The 14,264-nt window shown below is 48.9% G+C and overlaps 1 protein-coding gene across 2 annotated transcripts in view; it reads right to left on the bottom strand.

Annotated features, from left to right (window-relative positions):
* Positions 1–225: 225 nt before the first annotated feature.
* LOC311320407 (LIM domain only protein 7-like) overlaps positions 226–14,264 on the bottom strand; it is a gene marked incomplete at its 5' end in the record, with an annotated part of 60,651 nt that continues 46,612 nt past the window's right edge. Inside the window, 14 exons of one of the 2 annotated variants that reach the window (XM_084452138.1) lie at positions 226–1,106; positions 1,772–1,874; positions 2,497–2,605; positions 3,226–3,546; positions 4,864–5,071; positions 6,931–6,986; positions 7,448–7,504; positions 8,122–8,501; positions 9,120–9,215; positions 9,821–9,928; positions 10,682–10,707; positions 12,389–12,445; positions 12,823–12,886; positions 13,113–13,222. In XM_084452138.1, the coding sequence (XP_084308264.1) occupies positions 1,084–1,106; positions 1,772–1,874; positions 2,497–2,605; positions 3,226–3,546; positions 4,864–5,071; positions 6,931–6,986; positions 7,448–7,504; positions 8,122–8,501; positions 9,120–9,215; positions 9,821–9,928; positions 10,682–10,707; positions 12,389–12,445; positions 12,823–12,886; positions 13,113–13,222 (1,718 nt within the window). In that variant the 3' untranslated portion in view covers positions 226–1,083. Of the gene's footprint in view, positions 1,107–1,771; positions 1,875–2,496; positions 2,606–3,225; positions 3,547–4,863; positions 5,072–6,930; positions 6,987–7,447; positions 7,505–8,121; positions 8,502–9,119; positions 9,216–9,820; positions 9,929–10,681; positions 10,708–12,388; positions 12,446–12,822; positions 12,887–13,112; positions 13,310–14,264 lie in introns of both variants that reach the window. The other variant, XM_084452139.1, reaches the window with a different exon arrangement.

A 14,264-nucleotide genomic window follows, 5' to 3' on the forward strand; every position in this document is an offset into this window, starting at 1 on the left:
GTTTGTTTGCTTTTGGTTTCCTTAACCTCAAACCTGCAATTTAATCTTCTAAGCATGCACACGTACACATATGCACAGAGACTGAGTGAAAGTGACAAACAGACGGACGGACGGATAGCTAGCCAGCTAGCTAGCTAGCTAGCTAGATAGATACTGTATATAGATTCTGATATAGTATTGATACATACATACAATTCCAAAACCAAAGGGATCATGATTTGGTCATTTTATTTACAAATGTTATTCAACAAAGTTTGCCTCAATGCCATACAGTACTGTATATATTTTTTTTCTCAGGTGAAAAAACACAAACTGCTTAAATGTGTAAGCATCACTCAAGTTACCAATGAAATAAGAACAACTCCCATAGTACTGTAAGTACTCTCCAAACAGCCACAACATTTTTTAAATATCCTTAAATTCATTTCATCTCAATAATCTTTCCCCGGTCACAAACAAAAAGGCACATCGATAAAAATAAAGAGATAATCCTGTGGTCAACAGAAACCTGTTTATAGCGCAAAAACAGGACAGCAGAAAGGAAACCTAGAAAGAAGGACAACAAGGAGCCTGAGAACTCCAGTCTAACATGATACACTCTCCTATGTGTGCTACCAGAACTCGCTGGAAGAACGCTATCGATAATCTTATAGACGGGACCGGTATAGTATGTCTGGGATCTGCTCCCAACTAAAACATCTACGAAAATGTCCAGGTGCATGCACGTCCCTTATACTTTGTACAAGCACATTGGTAATACTTTGATATTAAACATGTTCACTTTTATATCAAGCTCACCATCTCTCTCTCTCTATCTATCTCTCTCTCTCTCTCACACACACACACACACACACACACACACACACACACACACACACACACACACACACACAAATAATAAGATAATATAGTTTATTTGAAGAAATCAGGGCATTGCAGAATCAACATCATCATCATCATCAACACAAGTACGATTAAACTTCCCATCCAGCGGTGTGTCCACGGGGACGTTGCCACGGTAGCAGTGTCTAGGAGATGTTGTCAGGAGTCGTCTCTTCCTCGATCAGCTGGAGGGCGGGGCCATCACATGGAGGTGGGCTGTCCAGCTGGAGGGACAGTGTAGACCAGGGTTACTACAGAACACTCTGTCAAACACAGAGCCAAATGTTTATATTTGAGCAAAAACTAAATTTGACAAACCCAAAGCACAATAGAGCCAGGATCAATAGGCTGTCTGGGCTATCATCACTCCTACTGTAGTTCAGGGAGCAGCTCACCTCTTAATAGCTAGTGTATACTGCATAAGACAAGCTACAGTATATCCTGACGCGCCATAAAGCTTGCTTCGCATAACCATCTGGGAATTATCCGTTGGAAACTGTTTGGAAAAGGGCAGGCACTTTTAAAAGTACTTGGCAGGTGATTGGATGAATCATCTGTCTATCACCGTCTATCACGCGCCATCTTTAACTGCTCCTCGCTGTCGTCACACCTAAACCCACCCAGCATATCTGTTTGTATTTCAAATTCCTCAGAACCACTGCTGATTGGCGAGATTGTTTTATGATCTGGTACAAACAGATCTCTATAGAAAGTATCCAGACTGATTTGCGAGAAACCGAATGTGAGCTCACAAAATCAGGTTGGTCTCACGAGACTAGCTACAGTATGGCTCATGGCTCACAGTCCTGGGCAATGCCCAGAGCTAGGAGCCATGAGCCATACCTTGCGTTATACTGCATAAACTTGGCTTAAGTGTAAGTGTACTCACATTTGACCCGCATGTAGCAGGAGTTGCAGTAGAGCTGTCTGTTTCGTATCCTGACCTCAGCTCCTGCCTCCGATCCCCCCAGGTCGCACTTGCAGTCGATGCACTGCAGGGTCAGAGGGCAGAGCAGGGGGGAAGGAGAGAGAGGAGGAGGCACTCTGTCAATGCCTGGTGCTACTGTCCACCCCCATCCCCCCACCCCCTCCCCCAGGGCGCGGGGAAGGATTGGAGCAGCAGTCAGGGGGGAGGAGCGGGGAAGGTGACATACAGGGAACCACAGCCACAGGTCCAGTGAGGGAATACCAGATGCTGATTGACAGAAAGGGTGACCAATCATATGACAGCTTAAGCCCAGACACAGGGACACAGGAAGCAGATGAAAGAATTTTGATGTCAGAGGCCCCCAGAAGAAACAGCCAACCAAAATTGAGCGTAAAGGATGTCAGGAAGCAACAAGGTGTGATTGGCTGATAAGAGTAATTGGTTTGGATTGAGGGTTTTGGCACCAATGCAGTCAGTTATGAGAAAACCTCAGCACTGTCATCAAGCTGGTTCCGATTAAAACAGGGATCCATTCTAATTGATCACATTAGTATTCATCTTGTATCAGGTTAGTGAGGTGAGTGTCGCGACAGTGAGGCAGGATTAGTTTCAGAGGACAAGCCAGGAAGGACCCCACAGTCTCCAGACAACAGCTCGGCAGTCCGGTGTGAACTTTAACCTCTCACCTTGAAGCAGCTCAAATGATAACAGAGCCCCAGGGACTCGATGATCATGGCTGCTCCCTTGCCCAGCGCCGTGTCACACAACGTACAGATTTTCTTGCCACTCACTGACCTGGGTTACAGAATGTAGAGGAATGACTGGAGAGTCTGTCACACACACGCACGCAAACACACACACTCGCACGCACGCAAACACACACGCACTCACGCAAACACATGCACGCACGCAAACACACACACGAACGCAAACACACGCACGCACACACGCAAACACACACACACACACACACATACAACAAACGCATGCACGCACCTACACAGACATGAACGCACACACACGCATGCACACACGCACACATACAAACTGTACACACACACACACACACACACACACACAGAAACACCCCACACACACATCGCTCAAAAAGTGTGTATACTAAAACTAAAATGTCTATACTAAAAAAAGTCATTGCCTGAGGATAACCTGTTGAGTCAGAGGTAAATGCATGGAGCTCATGTTATCAATAAAACACACTACTAGTAAAAGCAGCAATAACACAGCTGAGTGTACAAGTAGCCCATAACTACAGACCCAGGGTCAGATCCACAAACCCCAACCCCCATCGTCCCCGTTAATATCCTGAAATCTGACCCAGAATCAGTGGTTAGGGGTCAGCTTGTTTTGACTCTCTTAGTGGCAAAGCGGCATTCTGGCCTGTGATTGGACGTTACCTGCCGCGCTGCTGGGAGGGCGGGCGGGTTTCAGAGGCGGACTCTGGAGAGGTGGTGGTGGAGGAGGGGGATGTGGGGGAGGGCGAGCGCTGGGACCAGGAGGACGAGGGGTTTCCTCCCCCGAGTCGCAGGGAGCTCATGGAGTAGGAGGAGGGCAGGGTGGCAGACCCGGGACGACCAACGCCGCCGCCGTAGGTGGGAGTGGTCCCGGAGAGGGCGGAGTGAGGCCGGCTGTAGTTGGGGATGGAGGAGGTGCTTCCTGGTGTCCAGGACGACCTCCAGGAGGAGCGAGGCGTGTCCAGATTGTCCAGAGACTCACCTCTGCAAAGCCGAGTTCAGAGGTTATAAACCAGGTTCAGATGAGGCAGAGACGGTTTGAATTGTAACTGCCTTGACGTTTTAAACCTGGAGTTTCCCAGAGTCAACATGTCAGAACCCGATGGACAGAACGGACATGAGCTTCTTCAGAGGACAGATGCCCTGTAGCATCAGTGTCTAACCAAATCTGCTATAGTTCTTGATTGACAACAGTTTGCTGTTTGACAGCAGTTCCAGCATGTTCCTGTCCAGTAGGTTTGTCCAGCTGGTGTCTGGCTAGTGTTGACTAGACAAAGGCACTGGCCTCCAGGCTGGCACCAGATCAAGCCACTAACATTGTGTGGCATTCTTTCTGATGGTACAGTATGTGCTAGTTTGTTTGTACTGTTTTTTTGCTTCCCTCTGGAATATGTAGAGGTGGGTCGTATACCCACCTCCCTTGTTCTCTATGAAGCGCATTGTGTTGCCTCTGGGTATGAAATGCGCTATACAAATAAAGCTTTGATTGATTGATTGTAGGTTACGCAAACAAGCAGTACACTGAGTGACCCCGCCTTAATGTGGCTCAAGCTACTTAGGCCCAATCCCAATTTACCCTAGCCCTTGGCCCTGACCCTGACCCTACATTTTGCGCATTCACGCGTAGGGTAGTGTGTCCCATTCCTTTTAGCTTCTAGGGCTAGGGGGCATATTGAGGGCTAGTGGACGTTCAAACAGCCCTACACAACAAGGGTTTTCAGATGCTGACTTGTAAATGAAAACTCACACAATGCTTTGTGAACCGAGGCAATGACACAGTATTTTTCTGCAGTTCTCTGCTCATCTGATATCAGTGCATTTCTATGGGCATGACTAACGTTAACAGTCGATGTGTGAACATACTTCCTGGCTGTGCAATTGAATAATCTGTCTTGTTCTGTCCTGAAATTTGGTCAGATTTGTCACTATAATAATAGTAATCATACTGTAACATCCCAGGGACTCCACAGAAAATCAGGCAACTAATACAATTCTGATTGAAGACGTAGCGACTGGTTCCCATTTCTTAGGTAAAGATTTTAAACCCCTATCCCTTGTGGCTCCGTTCTGAAGGGCCACTACCCAGTCGAGGACACTCCAAAACTAGGGGCTAGGGCTAAGGGGGAGGATTGGGCCTTAGAGTCAGCTCACCTGAGCCCTGTTTCTCAAAACCAACCCCTCAAGTATCTACAACTCTACGATGATCAATGATCAGGTTGTATTAACTAGATGTCAACCTAATCACGTAGTTCGCTCCAGAGACCTCGGGGTCCGGGCCTAATCGTGCCCCGGGATGGGTACCTGCGGATGGGTCCGGGCAGGCCCATAGGCTCCTTGCTGGTGGCGGTGCTGGTGGACCTCTGGCGGATCCAGCTGTTGTCGGTCAGGAGGTGTGTCTTCTTCTTCATCTCCTGGATGATCTGCTGTCTCTCCAGCTCTGCCTGCGACAAGGACTGCTTCTTCTGGGAGTCCCGCCCCCACGAGGCCTCGCCCAGCCCACCGCCAGTGACTACAGCCAACGAGAGAAGTCACGATGAAACAAACATCACAAGATTTGAGTTGATAACACAGACATGACAGATAGTTGCAAGAGCCAATCAGAGAACAAGTAGAGAGGAGCTGTGATCATTTCCTGTATTGGAGCCACTGGAGGTATTGAGATGACAGGATCATTTTAGACAGAATGATAGTATGTGAACGGTGGTCATTGATTTCAGATTTCTAATTCATTAAGCAGAGTTGATTTGCAGGTGACGAACAGCATGACAGCAGATTAAACTTCTGTGGCGACGTTGGATTTGAAACAGAACGACAGAAGGGTCGGCACATGAAATGAACAATTTTCCAGGTGGCTGGCTGCTTGATCGATCCAGTTTTGACAAACACTGGCTGAAAGGTCGATTGGATGGAGTGCCCCAACTGGCGAATCGCCTGACCGATCAATCAGTTGATTGGTCCTGTATTGATCAGCGGGGCACGGCGACATGCCGCGGGTTGTGAGGGTGGGGGGGGGGGGGGGGAGACGCCCACCTCTCTCGGGCTCTCTGTATCTCATGGCATTGAGGACGGACCGCCTCTCCAGCTCCAGCTGTGAAGCCGTCCGAAGGCTCTGAGCCAACCTGTCCTGCTTACGCCTCAACTCCTCCTCCAGCAGCCGCTGGGCCAACCCCCCCGGACGATCGCACAGGCCTGGGGACAGTCCGCCCACACACACTGATGCACTGTATATGCACCAAGCCCCCAGGATTCGAAATCTAAAGTGAAGGCCTATTGAACCGCGCCATCTTGGCTAGATTTGTAGTCATTTTGCTATTTCCGGTGACTTTTGTACTTGCGCAGTTGTGCTTTTCTGTCCTACGGGCGTCCACGCACGTTCCCGGCTCTCCCCACTTTGATTTAGCAATGAAAACCGGCTTGCATATTAACCTGTTTCTGTAAAATATATCCATTGGAGAAATTATTTTTTCATCCAGGCATCTTAGTTTTAACAGGTTAATTATAGCTGAAGATGTTTTGTTTGCTAGTAGATGGTATTCATTCCGTTCGCGATAACGTTATTGCAGCCAGGCTAAATTCCTCCAGGGAGCCAGTGACAAGCGAGTTGAAAAGCTTCACTCCCCGCCAGCAGGAGCTTTGGCCGCTGCTACCGCATCTCGGATAACCCGCTGAGTTCGTGGCTGCTATTTCACATTCGCCCTTGATCAATCCCAATACCGATCCATGGTAATAATGAATCAATCGTTCAGATCGGCAGTGCTGCATGCATGTTACAACATCATTGTTAGCTTTATTAACATAACCATAGACTACATTTATCTCTCTAACGTTAGGCTATCCATCTTACACCAGTCGGCCATTCGATAGTTAGAAGCGGTCAACGCCAACGTTGACCGTGGACGCGTGTAGGACAGAAAAGCACAACTGCGCAAGTACAAAAGTCACCGGAAGGCCAGAAAAGCACAACTGCGCAAGTACAAAAGTCACCGGAAATGGTCAAATGACTACAAATTTGCCAAGATGGCGCGGTTCAATAGGGCTTCATTGTTGATAGCGGTCAGTGAATGGAGTGGCTGTATCCAGTTCTATTAATACATCCATGATATGCACACACACACGAACGAACACACACACACAAACGCGCAGGCACACACGGACACGCACACAACCAGAACTGTGCGCCACGCCTGACTACAGCCCATACACACTCAAGGACAACAAACACACTCACATCCAGGTAATGATCTGTGTGACATTCATCAGCACCTTCACACATCCCTCTTATCGCAGCGAGCCCGACTGTAGCTAATCCATCACCGCTGTGAGAGGGGAAGCGGTGGATGACTGAATAGAAAACAGAGACAAACTCACCTCTCATCTCGGGTTTCTCCACCTCGTCGAGTTGGGGGGTGGATTTGGATTTCACCCTGTCAATAACATTGACAACGATTAAAGATCCTGACCAATGACGCCGATCAATTCAGCCAGGAGAATGTTAAAAGTCACATCCATTAACCCCGACACCTGGAGGGTAATGCTGCTTATTAAAAGTGTAGGTATGTACAAGCATACTGTACTTGTATTTTATACAGGAGATAAAATACTATTGTCAGTAACGTTAGATACAGTTAGCTGAGACAGCGCTATGGGAAATGGGGGTCTGTGTGTTAGGAATTGACTCAGTAGTCGTAGATTGGTTATGATGCTTGGATGAAGCATGTGACTGCCATAGCAACAGTCAGTGACTAGATAGATATCTAAGGTTAATTAATAAAAAATACTTAAATTAAAGGAATACAGCAGCCAACACACGTGCATATGCACGCGCATGCATGCACACGCACACACGCACACACACACACACACACACACACACACACACACTGACCTGTCGGCCATGGACAGCTCAGGCTGGACCTGGGCATAGCCATAGGATTCCCCTCCCCTGTGATGCAGCCAGGGCAGGGGGGAGACAAGCAGACAGACAGACAGAGGAGCAGACAAACAGATGCAGACAGACAGGCAGACAAACAGGCAAGCAGACAGACAGACAAACAGACAGACAGATGCAGACAGACAGGCAGACAAACAGGCAAGCAGACAGACAGATGCAGACAGACAGGCAGACAAACAGGCAAGCAGACAGACAGACAAACAGACAGATGCAGACAGACAGGCAAGCAGACAGACAGATGCAGACAGACAGGCAAGCAGACAGACAGATGCAGACAGACAGGCAGACAAGCAGACAGACAGACAGACAGGCAGACAAGCAGACAGACAGGCAGACAGACAGACAGACAGACAGACAGACAGACAGACAGACAGACAGACAGACAGACAGACAGACAAAGCACAGGCAGAGCATTAGTGAGTGTTATGGCTTACTACACGGGCAACAAGGCAGGCAATACTCCATGTTCAGCATGTCCAGATGAAGGCATAAGACACACATAAGACCTGATGACAAACTGTGAGATGAACCAGAGGCCGTGCTGAACTGTCCTTCTGACACCAGACAGACAGGCGGTGGTCCTCTGAGACCGCTGATGCTGGACTAACCACTGCTGCTGCTCCCGCGCTCTCTCCGTCTCCCTGCGTTGCCGCTGCTCCTCCGCCTCCTGGCGCCTCCGCAACTCCTCCTCCCTTTTCCTCTGCCACCTCAACTCCTCTTCCTCCCTGGCCTTCCGCTCCTGCTCCTCCTGCTGCTCCCTCCTCCTCCTCTCCTCCTGCAGACGCCGCAGCTCTCTCTCCTCCTCCTCCCGCTTCCTCCTCTCCTCCTCCTGCCTCTTCTGCTCCTGCTCCTCCCTCCTCCTCCTCCTCTCCTCTTCCAGGGCCTGGGCCTCCTCCTGCTCCTCCCAGGGGGAGGTGGGCTGGCTGAGAGGGGAGAGGGGGGAGTAGGGGCTAATGCTCCTGCCATCCCCCTCCAGGTTCCCCGGCTCCTGGAGATCGGGGGGGGGGGGGGGGGGGGGGGGGAGTGAGAGAGAAAGAGGGAGAGCAGGGTAGAGGGGGAGAGAGAGGGGGGAAAGAGGGAGATGGGGAGAACAGATGAGAGGAGAGAGAGACGGAGGTGGGGACGGGAGAGGGGCAGAGAGGGGGAAAGATGAAGAGCGCTCAGACTGTGAAACGCATCCTGACACCCTGTCAGTGTGATTTCACACGTCGCCCTCCAGCTCCTGTGGCAGGTTTTTTTTGGTGGGGGGAGATATCCAACATCCCTGACATTTCTCCAGCATATGAAATCATAGGACAGATGTGCACCAAATCATACAATGATACAATATCCTCTTGATAATCAGTTCTCTTCTAACAAGTACCCAGTACACCTTTTTTCCCCAGAAATTCGATATGGAATGTTATAAAAGGTTGGGACCCAGAAATGGCCACCAAGGATCCCCACTTAAGTGCACAACTCGACAACTAGCTACTGGAAATCTACAGGGTGGAGCCAAGCAGTGCAACCCCTAAATAGCGCTTTGTGACTGTACTGTATGTGTGTGTGTGTGTATGTGTGTGTGTGTATGTGTGTGCGTGTGTGTGTGTGTGTGTAAGCTGCACACCTCCTCCTGGTTTTTGCTCCCCTGAGTCACGGCGGCGTCCTGCTGGGCCTTAAGCCACTCCTCCTCCAACTTCTCCTGGTCTCGCTTGTACTTCTCCTGCACACGCACGCACGGTAAATAGTTTGTAGTTTAAGCAAATAATCTGGCACAAGTTTCATAGAGAAGATGGAAAAGTACACAGAGTTTGGAAGGAAATCATCTCCAGAGGGCATGTGCAGTCAAGCTCAGCTATCTAACAGCAGCGGTGTGGAGCTGTGAATGGAGCAGTCCGTGGTGCGCTTCAAACACACTGCAACAACCCTGCAGTGCCCCCCTCAGGGCTGATGGAAGGGGCAAGCTCCGCAGAAAGTCTGTCTGCCTGGTCGAGTATTGAGGCCATGTAAACTAAGTTAAATGCTTGGGGGCGGGGGGGGGGGGGCTACTGTGGCATAGCCTCTGACCTCAGCCGGGGTCAGGGATCGGGCTGGACACCTTGGGTCCTCTCAGGGGGGGGAAGAAACAACATTCTATAAATGAATTTGTTGAAGGGTCGTGAAGAATGAATTCACCAGAGGAATTTGTCGCGGAGGTATACAATACTGTAGTAATACTAATGTCCTTCAGTATAGGCCTGATCAGCTATTATTCAGCCCTTCTTCAGGTGATCGCATTATCTAGTTTTTCTGTGTTGTGAGTCTGATATTGATATTTCCGGTCTGTACCTGCAGGAGGCGCTCCTGCTCCCTCTGCCATTTCTCCTGCCTCCTGCGCTCCTCCTCAGGGTCCCAGGACCAGCGGTTCGATGGCGGAGCGATGGAGGGAACGGCCAGCTGAACGAGGATGAGGAGAAAAGGGAAAACATGGGTTCATGTTCAACACATGATGGGGGGTTGTATTTTTCTGGCGCAGAGCAACAAGCTCTGAGAGCAATCTCCCCCCAAAAAACATAAATACCTAGGAAATAACCACCAAAATATGATATGTCTGTGGTAGAGTGAGTGTTCTGAGTATTACATTATGTTTTTTTTCCGGTCTGACCCAGTTTCATGCCAGTAGAAAGGGGGCCATACTTTTGTTCCATTGCTGTTGATGTCTGTCTCGATTGCCCTTGTTAGGTACAGGTAGTACAGATTTGAGACAGCCTTTAATGGAACACACCTTCTATATTTCTACAAGACAGCATGCAAGAGTACATTTCTTTTTCAAAGTGAGCCGAATGCTCGTTCACTTCAGATCCTGATAATCAAGCTCAACCTTAGTTCATATGACACCCCACTGACATAACATCCCCGGAATCTTGACCGCTTTGTTCCCTGTACTTGAGGGTAATTGGTCAATCAAGGGCTTAGAAGCCTGAATGGTCCTGCCCCCTGGGGCAGTAACCCACAGACGCAAATGTCACTTTTAATGATGGGTCTGTTACTCTGTAATGGCATGGCATATCCTCTTACAAAGATGCTGTGGTACTAGGGGATGGACAGTACACATACGTCAGAGAGGCAATGTTCCTCTCTAGGTGTGAAAAAGCTCTTTAAAAAAATAGGCTGTTTTCTATTTGTATTTAAGGTTAAGGTTATACTTACATCTGATATTGCAGAATCGGATCCTCCTGTTGAACAGAAGACAAAATAACATCATCAAATAAACCTAGTGTACTATATATCTCCATTTCAGACACAGCTGAGAGGCTGGTTGAAACCTCAACACTGATTGCAGATGACGTGAGATTCCAGACTGGAAAAAGCATTTAGACCCCTGGGATGTAATTGAGGATTTCAACAAGCCTCCAGCAAAACAGGTTTTCTAAGTTTAACAGCACAGAAGAAGAAGCAGAAGAAGACTTACGGCCTCCAGGAGTCTAAGACCATCTATCCTTTGGATATAAAATACTTGGGAGATTAGAGCCCAATACTAATTAAAAGATACAGAGATAGTGATCGTTTAAAAAAAATAAATCTCAAAGTTATCAAATGTCTTTCCGACAATAAAAACACCACCTTTTACATTTTTACTACAGAACAAGAACATTTCAAAAGGGTACCACGGCAGCATGCACACGATGCCAACACAAACACACAAGAAAAACGTCAAACGTGCAGCGCTGTTCTTCACATGCAGAAGAACTGGCTATTAGTGAAACACCACAGCAGAGCTCAGAGCAGCACGGCATGCAGAGGGAGACCAGGAAGAATCAACATGTGTGACCTGGAGAGCATACCAACATACCACAGGCCTGAAAAATACAGGCATGCTCATCCAGAAAATTAAGTCCTGGGTTTGGGCTGGGAAGGGGGGGGGGGGGGGGTTGCAGTTCTGTTGGCATGGTGATCGACATGCTGTCTAACCTCTGGAGCCTCTAGAGTCCCTAACACATCCAGTTGTTTATTGAGAGCGAGGGCTGTGTCTATGTGATATTACTGTAGGTATCTTAGCTATAATGGCTGTGTTGGACATTTAGACCGTCTAAAACACCAACGATCGCTGTCATCATTTCACAGTACCTTAATTTAACCAGGTAAGTCAATGAAATGAATGTGATGTATCGACCTTGGTTAACTTTGACTTTTTGGAAGTCGCTTCAGATGAGGGTATCTGCTAAACGCCTGAAGGTTGGTTCAACCGACAATAGAATGTCGATGATGTCAGTGCTTTGGCTGACGAAAGCAACCGTTGCTTGTTACTATCCTAGCTGCTCAGTCTGTCCCTGCTCCGTGGGTTGAGGCAGCATGTCAGTGATCACGACGGGCGCAGCAGGCAGACGTGAGGAGAGAGATCACCGCACACTCGACCACTGTTTACCACAGAGGTAGACCAGAGCACTGACACTGGGCCCTGCGCTGCCTGGGAGGGGGGCGAGGGGAGGGGACAAGGGCGGGGCTGGGTGAGGTCAGAGAGAGAGAGGGGGGGGGGGGGGGGGGCGAGGTGGCAGAGGGGCGAGGAGGGGAAGAGCACACGGGTTACGCTCCTCCAAAAACCTGAACACGCGACAAGACAGAAGCAGCGCACGGCGCAGCGAGCGATGTGCGTTCTTATCTCAACCTTTCACCGCCGTCAATCTGATCAGATCCACAGCAGTGGGTCACACCTGACATCAATCAATCGATCGTTTAAAAAACAAAAAAGAAGCCATGATTGAGACGAGAACTTTTACACGACAGAGTCATCAGAACGAGAACAGCCGGAGCAGAAAGAGATAAAAGCCAAAGAGCGCCCAGCCACCAGATCAGGCAGATGATATCCCTCCACCAATCAGCTGTTAACGGTCAGGGCCTTTTTTTTTTTTTTTTTACCTTGTTCAAAAAACTCTGATCTCCGTTTTAGGTTTTTCAAAGATATGGGTTCTGAGTCTTCGTGACACATGGAGAGATCAGGACAGAGACAAGAGTGAGGAGAGGTTTACACATGAGGAGAAAACATGAAATCAATTAGAACTTCCATCAAGGGCCTTCATGAAGCCATAACAATCAGTATCACCATACAACAGTTGACAAGTCAGTCTTGTGAGTTAGAGTCTCACTTGGTGCTCTTGCAGAAATGCCCACAAACATATCCTACTTTACAAACAAAAGATTTCACTCTACCCACCCCTCCTCTAAACAGCGCACATGGGCTTTCTCAAGGCATCTCACACAGACTGTTATAGCAACCTGTCGGAGCAATGCTAGTTAATGTCTCTCCATCAGAAAGGCTCTGTTAAAGAGTGTGGTTGCAGTCTGCTCTTTACCTTTGCTCCTCATGGTCACGGGTTCGTCGCGGAAACCGCCGTTCACTCCGTTGGACGCCACGTCCTGTAAGGAGATGGTGAAACGCTCTGTGAAGGCGGGCGGCTGGGATATCTGAGAGTGATCCATGTAGATCTACAGTATCCAAACAAACTTGTCGGGGCATTTTGTCAAGGGCGATGTTCCACAAACAGCCATCCACATTTCGTTCCTTTCGAATGATGAAAACAGAGACATTGCAAGGACCTGGTCGACGACCACATCAATGCCGTGGTCATCGAGTATCACTCACTATGACGGGGCTTCTGGGGACCTCCTTGGCAGGGGTGTGGCTCTGGGCGGGCAGGCGAGAGGTGAAGTCCAGGCTGGTGGTGTTAATGGTGGTGGTCGTGTCGGGGCCACCTACAGACAGTGTTGGATGATCCATACTTGTCAGATTGATGGTCTTATGGCTTTTAAATGGCAGGGAAGGTTGGTCTCTGTCCCAGTCTGTGTGCAGACACGCAGGGATGGCAAAAGAGTGGGGGGGGGGGGGGGGGGTGAATGTGCGTTTGTGTTTGTGAAACAGAGAGGGTGTGAGCGAGTACGTGTGGGAGAGAGTGACAGTGCGAGAAAGAGAGACAAAGAAAGAGACAGTTGTGTATGTGTGTGTGTGTGTGTGTGTGTGTTTGAGTGCTTGCGAGAGAGCACAACGTTAGGCAGGGTGCCGTAAACGCCTACTGTAAAACCAGAGCGTAGAGCAGTGAAGCGGAAGATGAGGTTGGTGTTATGTTGTTATACTCTACAGGACAGAGAAAACCACCTTCCACAGCCAAGCAGCCTACAGGACAGTAGAACAGTAGGACAGTACCTCCGCTAGAACAGACCCCTCCCTCCCCACAGTCAAACAGGGGCACGCACCACTCCGTCTGGCTGCAGCCATTTTAGCTACGTCCGCTTTTAGCCTCTTTTTTTTTCCAAACGTGTGCACGTTAAACAGATGGTTATTCAGTGAACCGTTCAATGATCTGTGAAGAGTTCACTGACCCGTGAACGCGCAGCTCTGTCGACTGAATGGTGTTCAATAGATGAACATATTTGTGTTAAAGGAACAGGAGGGTTGGTGAGCCTGTTAAGAGTCACACTGGACATACGCTGAGTCTAAACTCGTAACACCTCAGCCGGGTTAAATTCCAAATAGAAGAAGACGGACAACACACAGCAGAATGACAGAAACATACAGGGGAATCGACACAGGCACAGAGACACACAGAGGAACAGACATACAGACACAGAGATGCACAAAGACGTCCAGAGCAACACAGACACAGACACGGAAAACCAGACAAAGGGACACAGAGGAACAGGCACACTGCAGAACAGACACAGAGCGGAGGACACACAGAGTGATGGAGACATGGTGACATATACTGTAGGGCAGAGGACATGAGACAGACACATAGAA

This window comes from Borostomias antarcticus (assembly GCF_949987555.1).
Source record: "Borostomias antarcticus genome assembly, chromosome: 17".
Lineage (NCBI taxonomy): Eukaryota > Metazoa > Chordata > Actinopteri > Stomiiformes > Stomiidae > Borostomias > Borostomias antarcticus.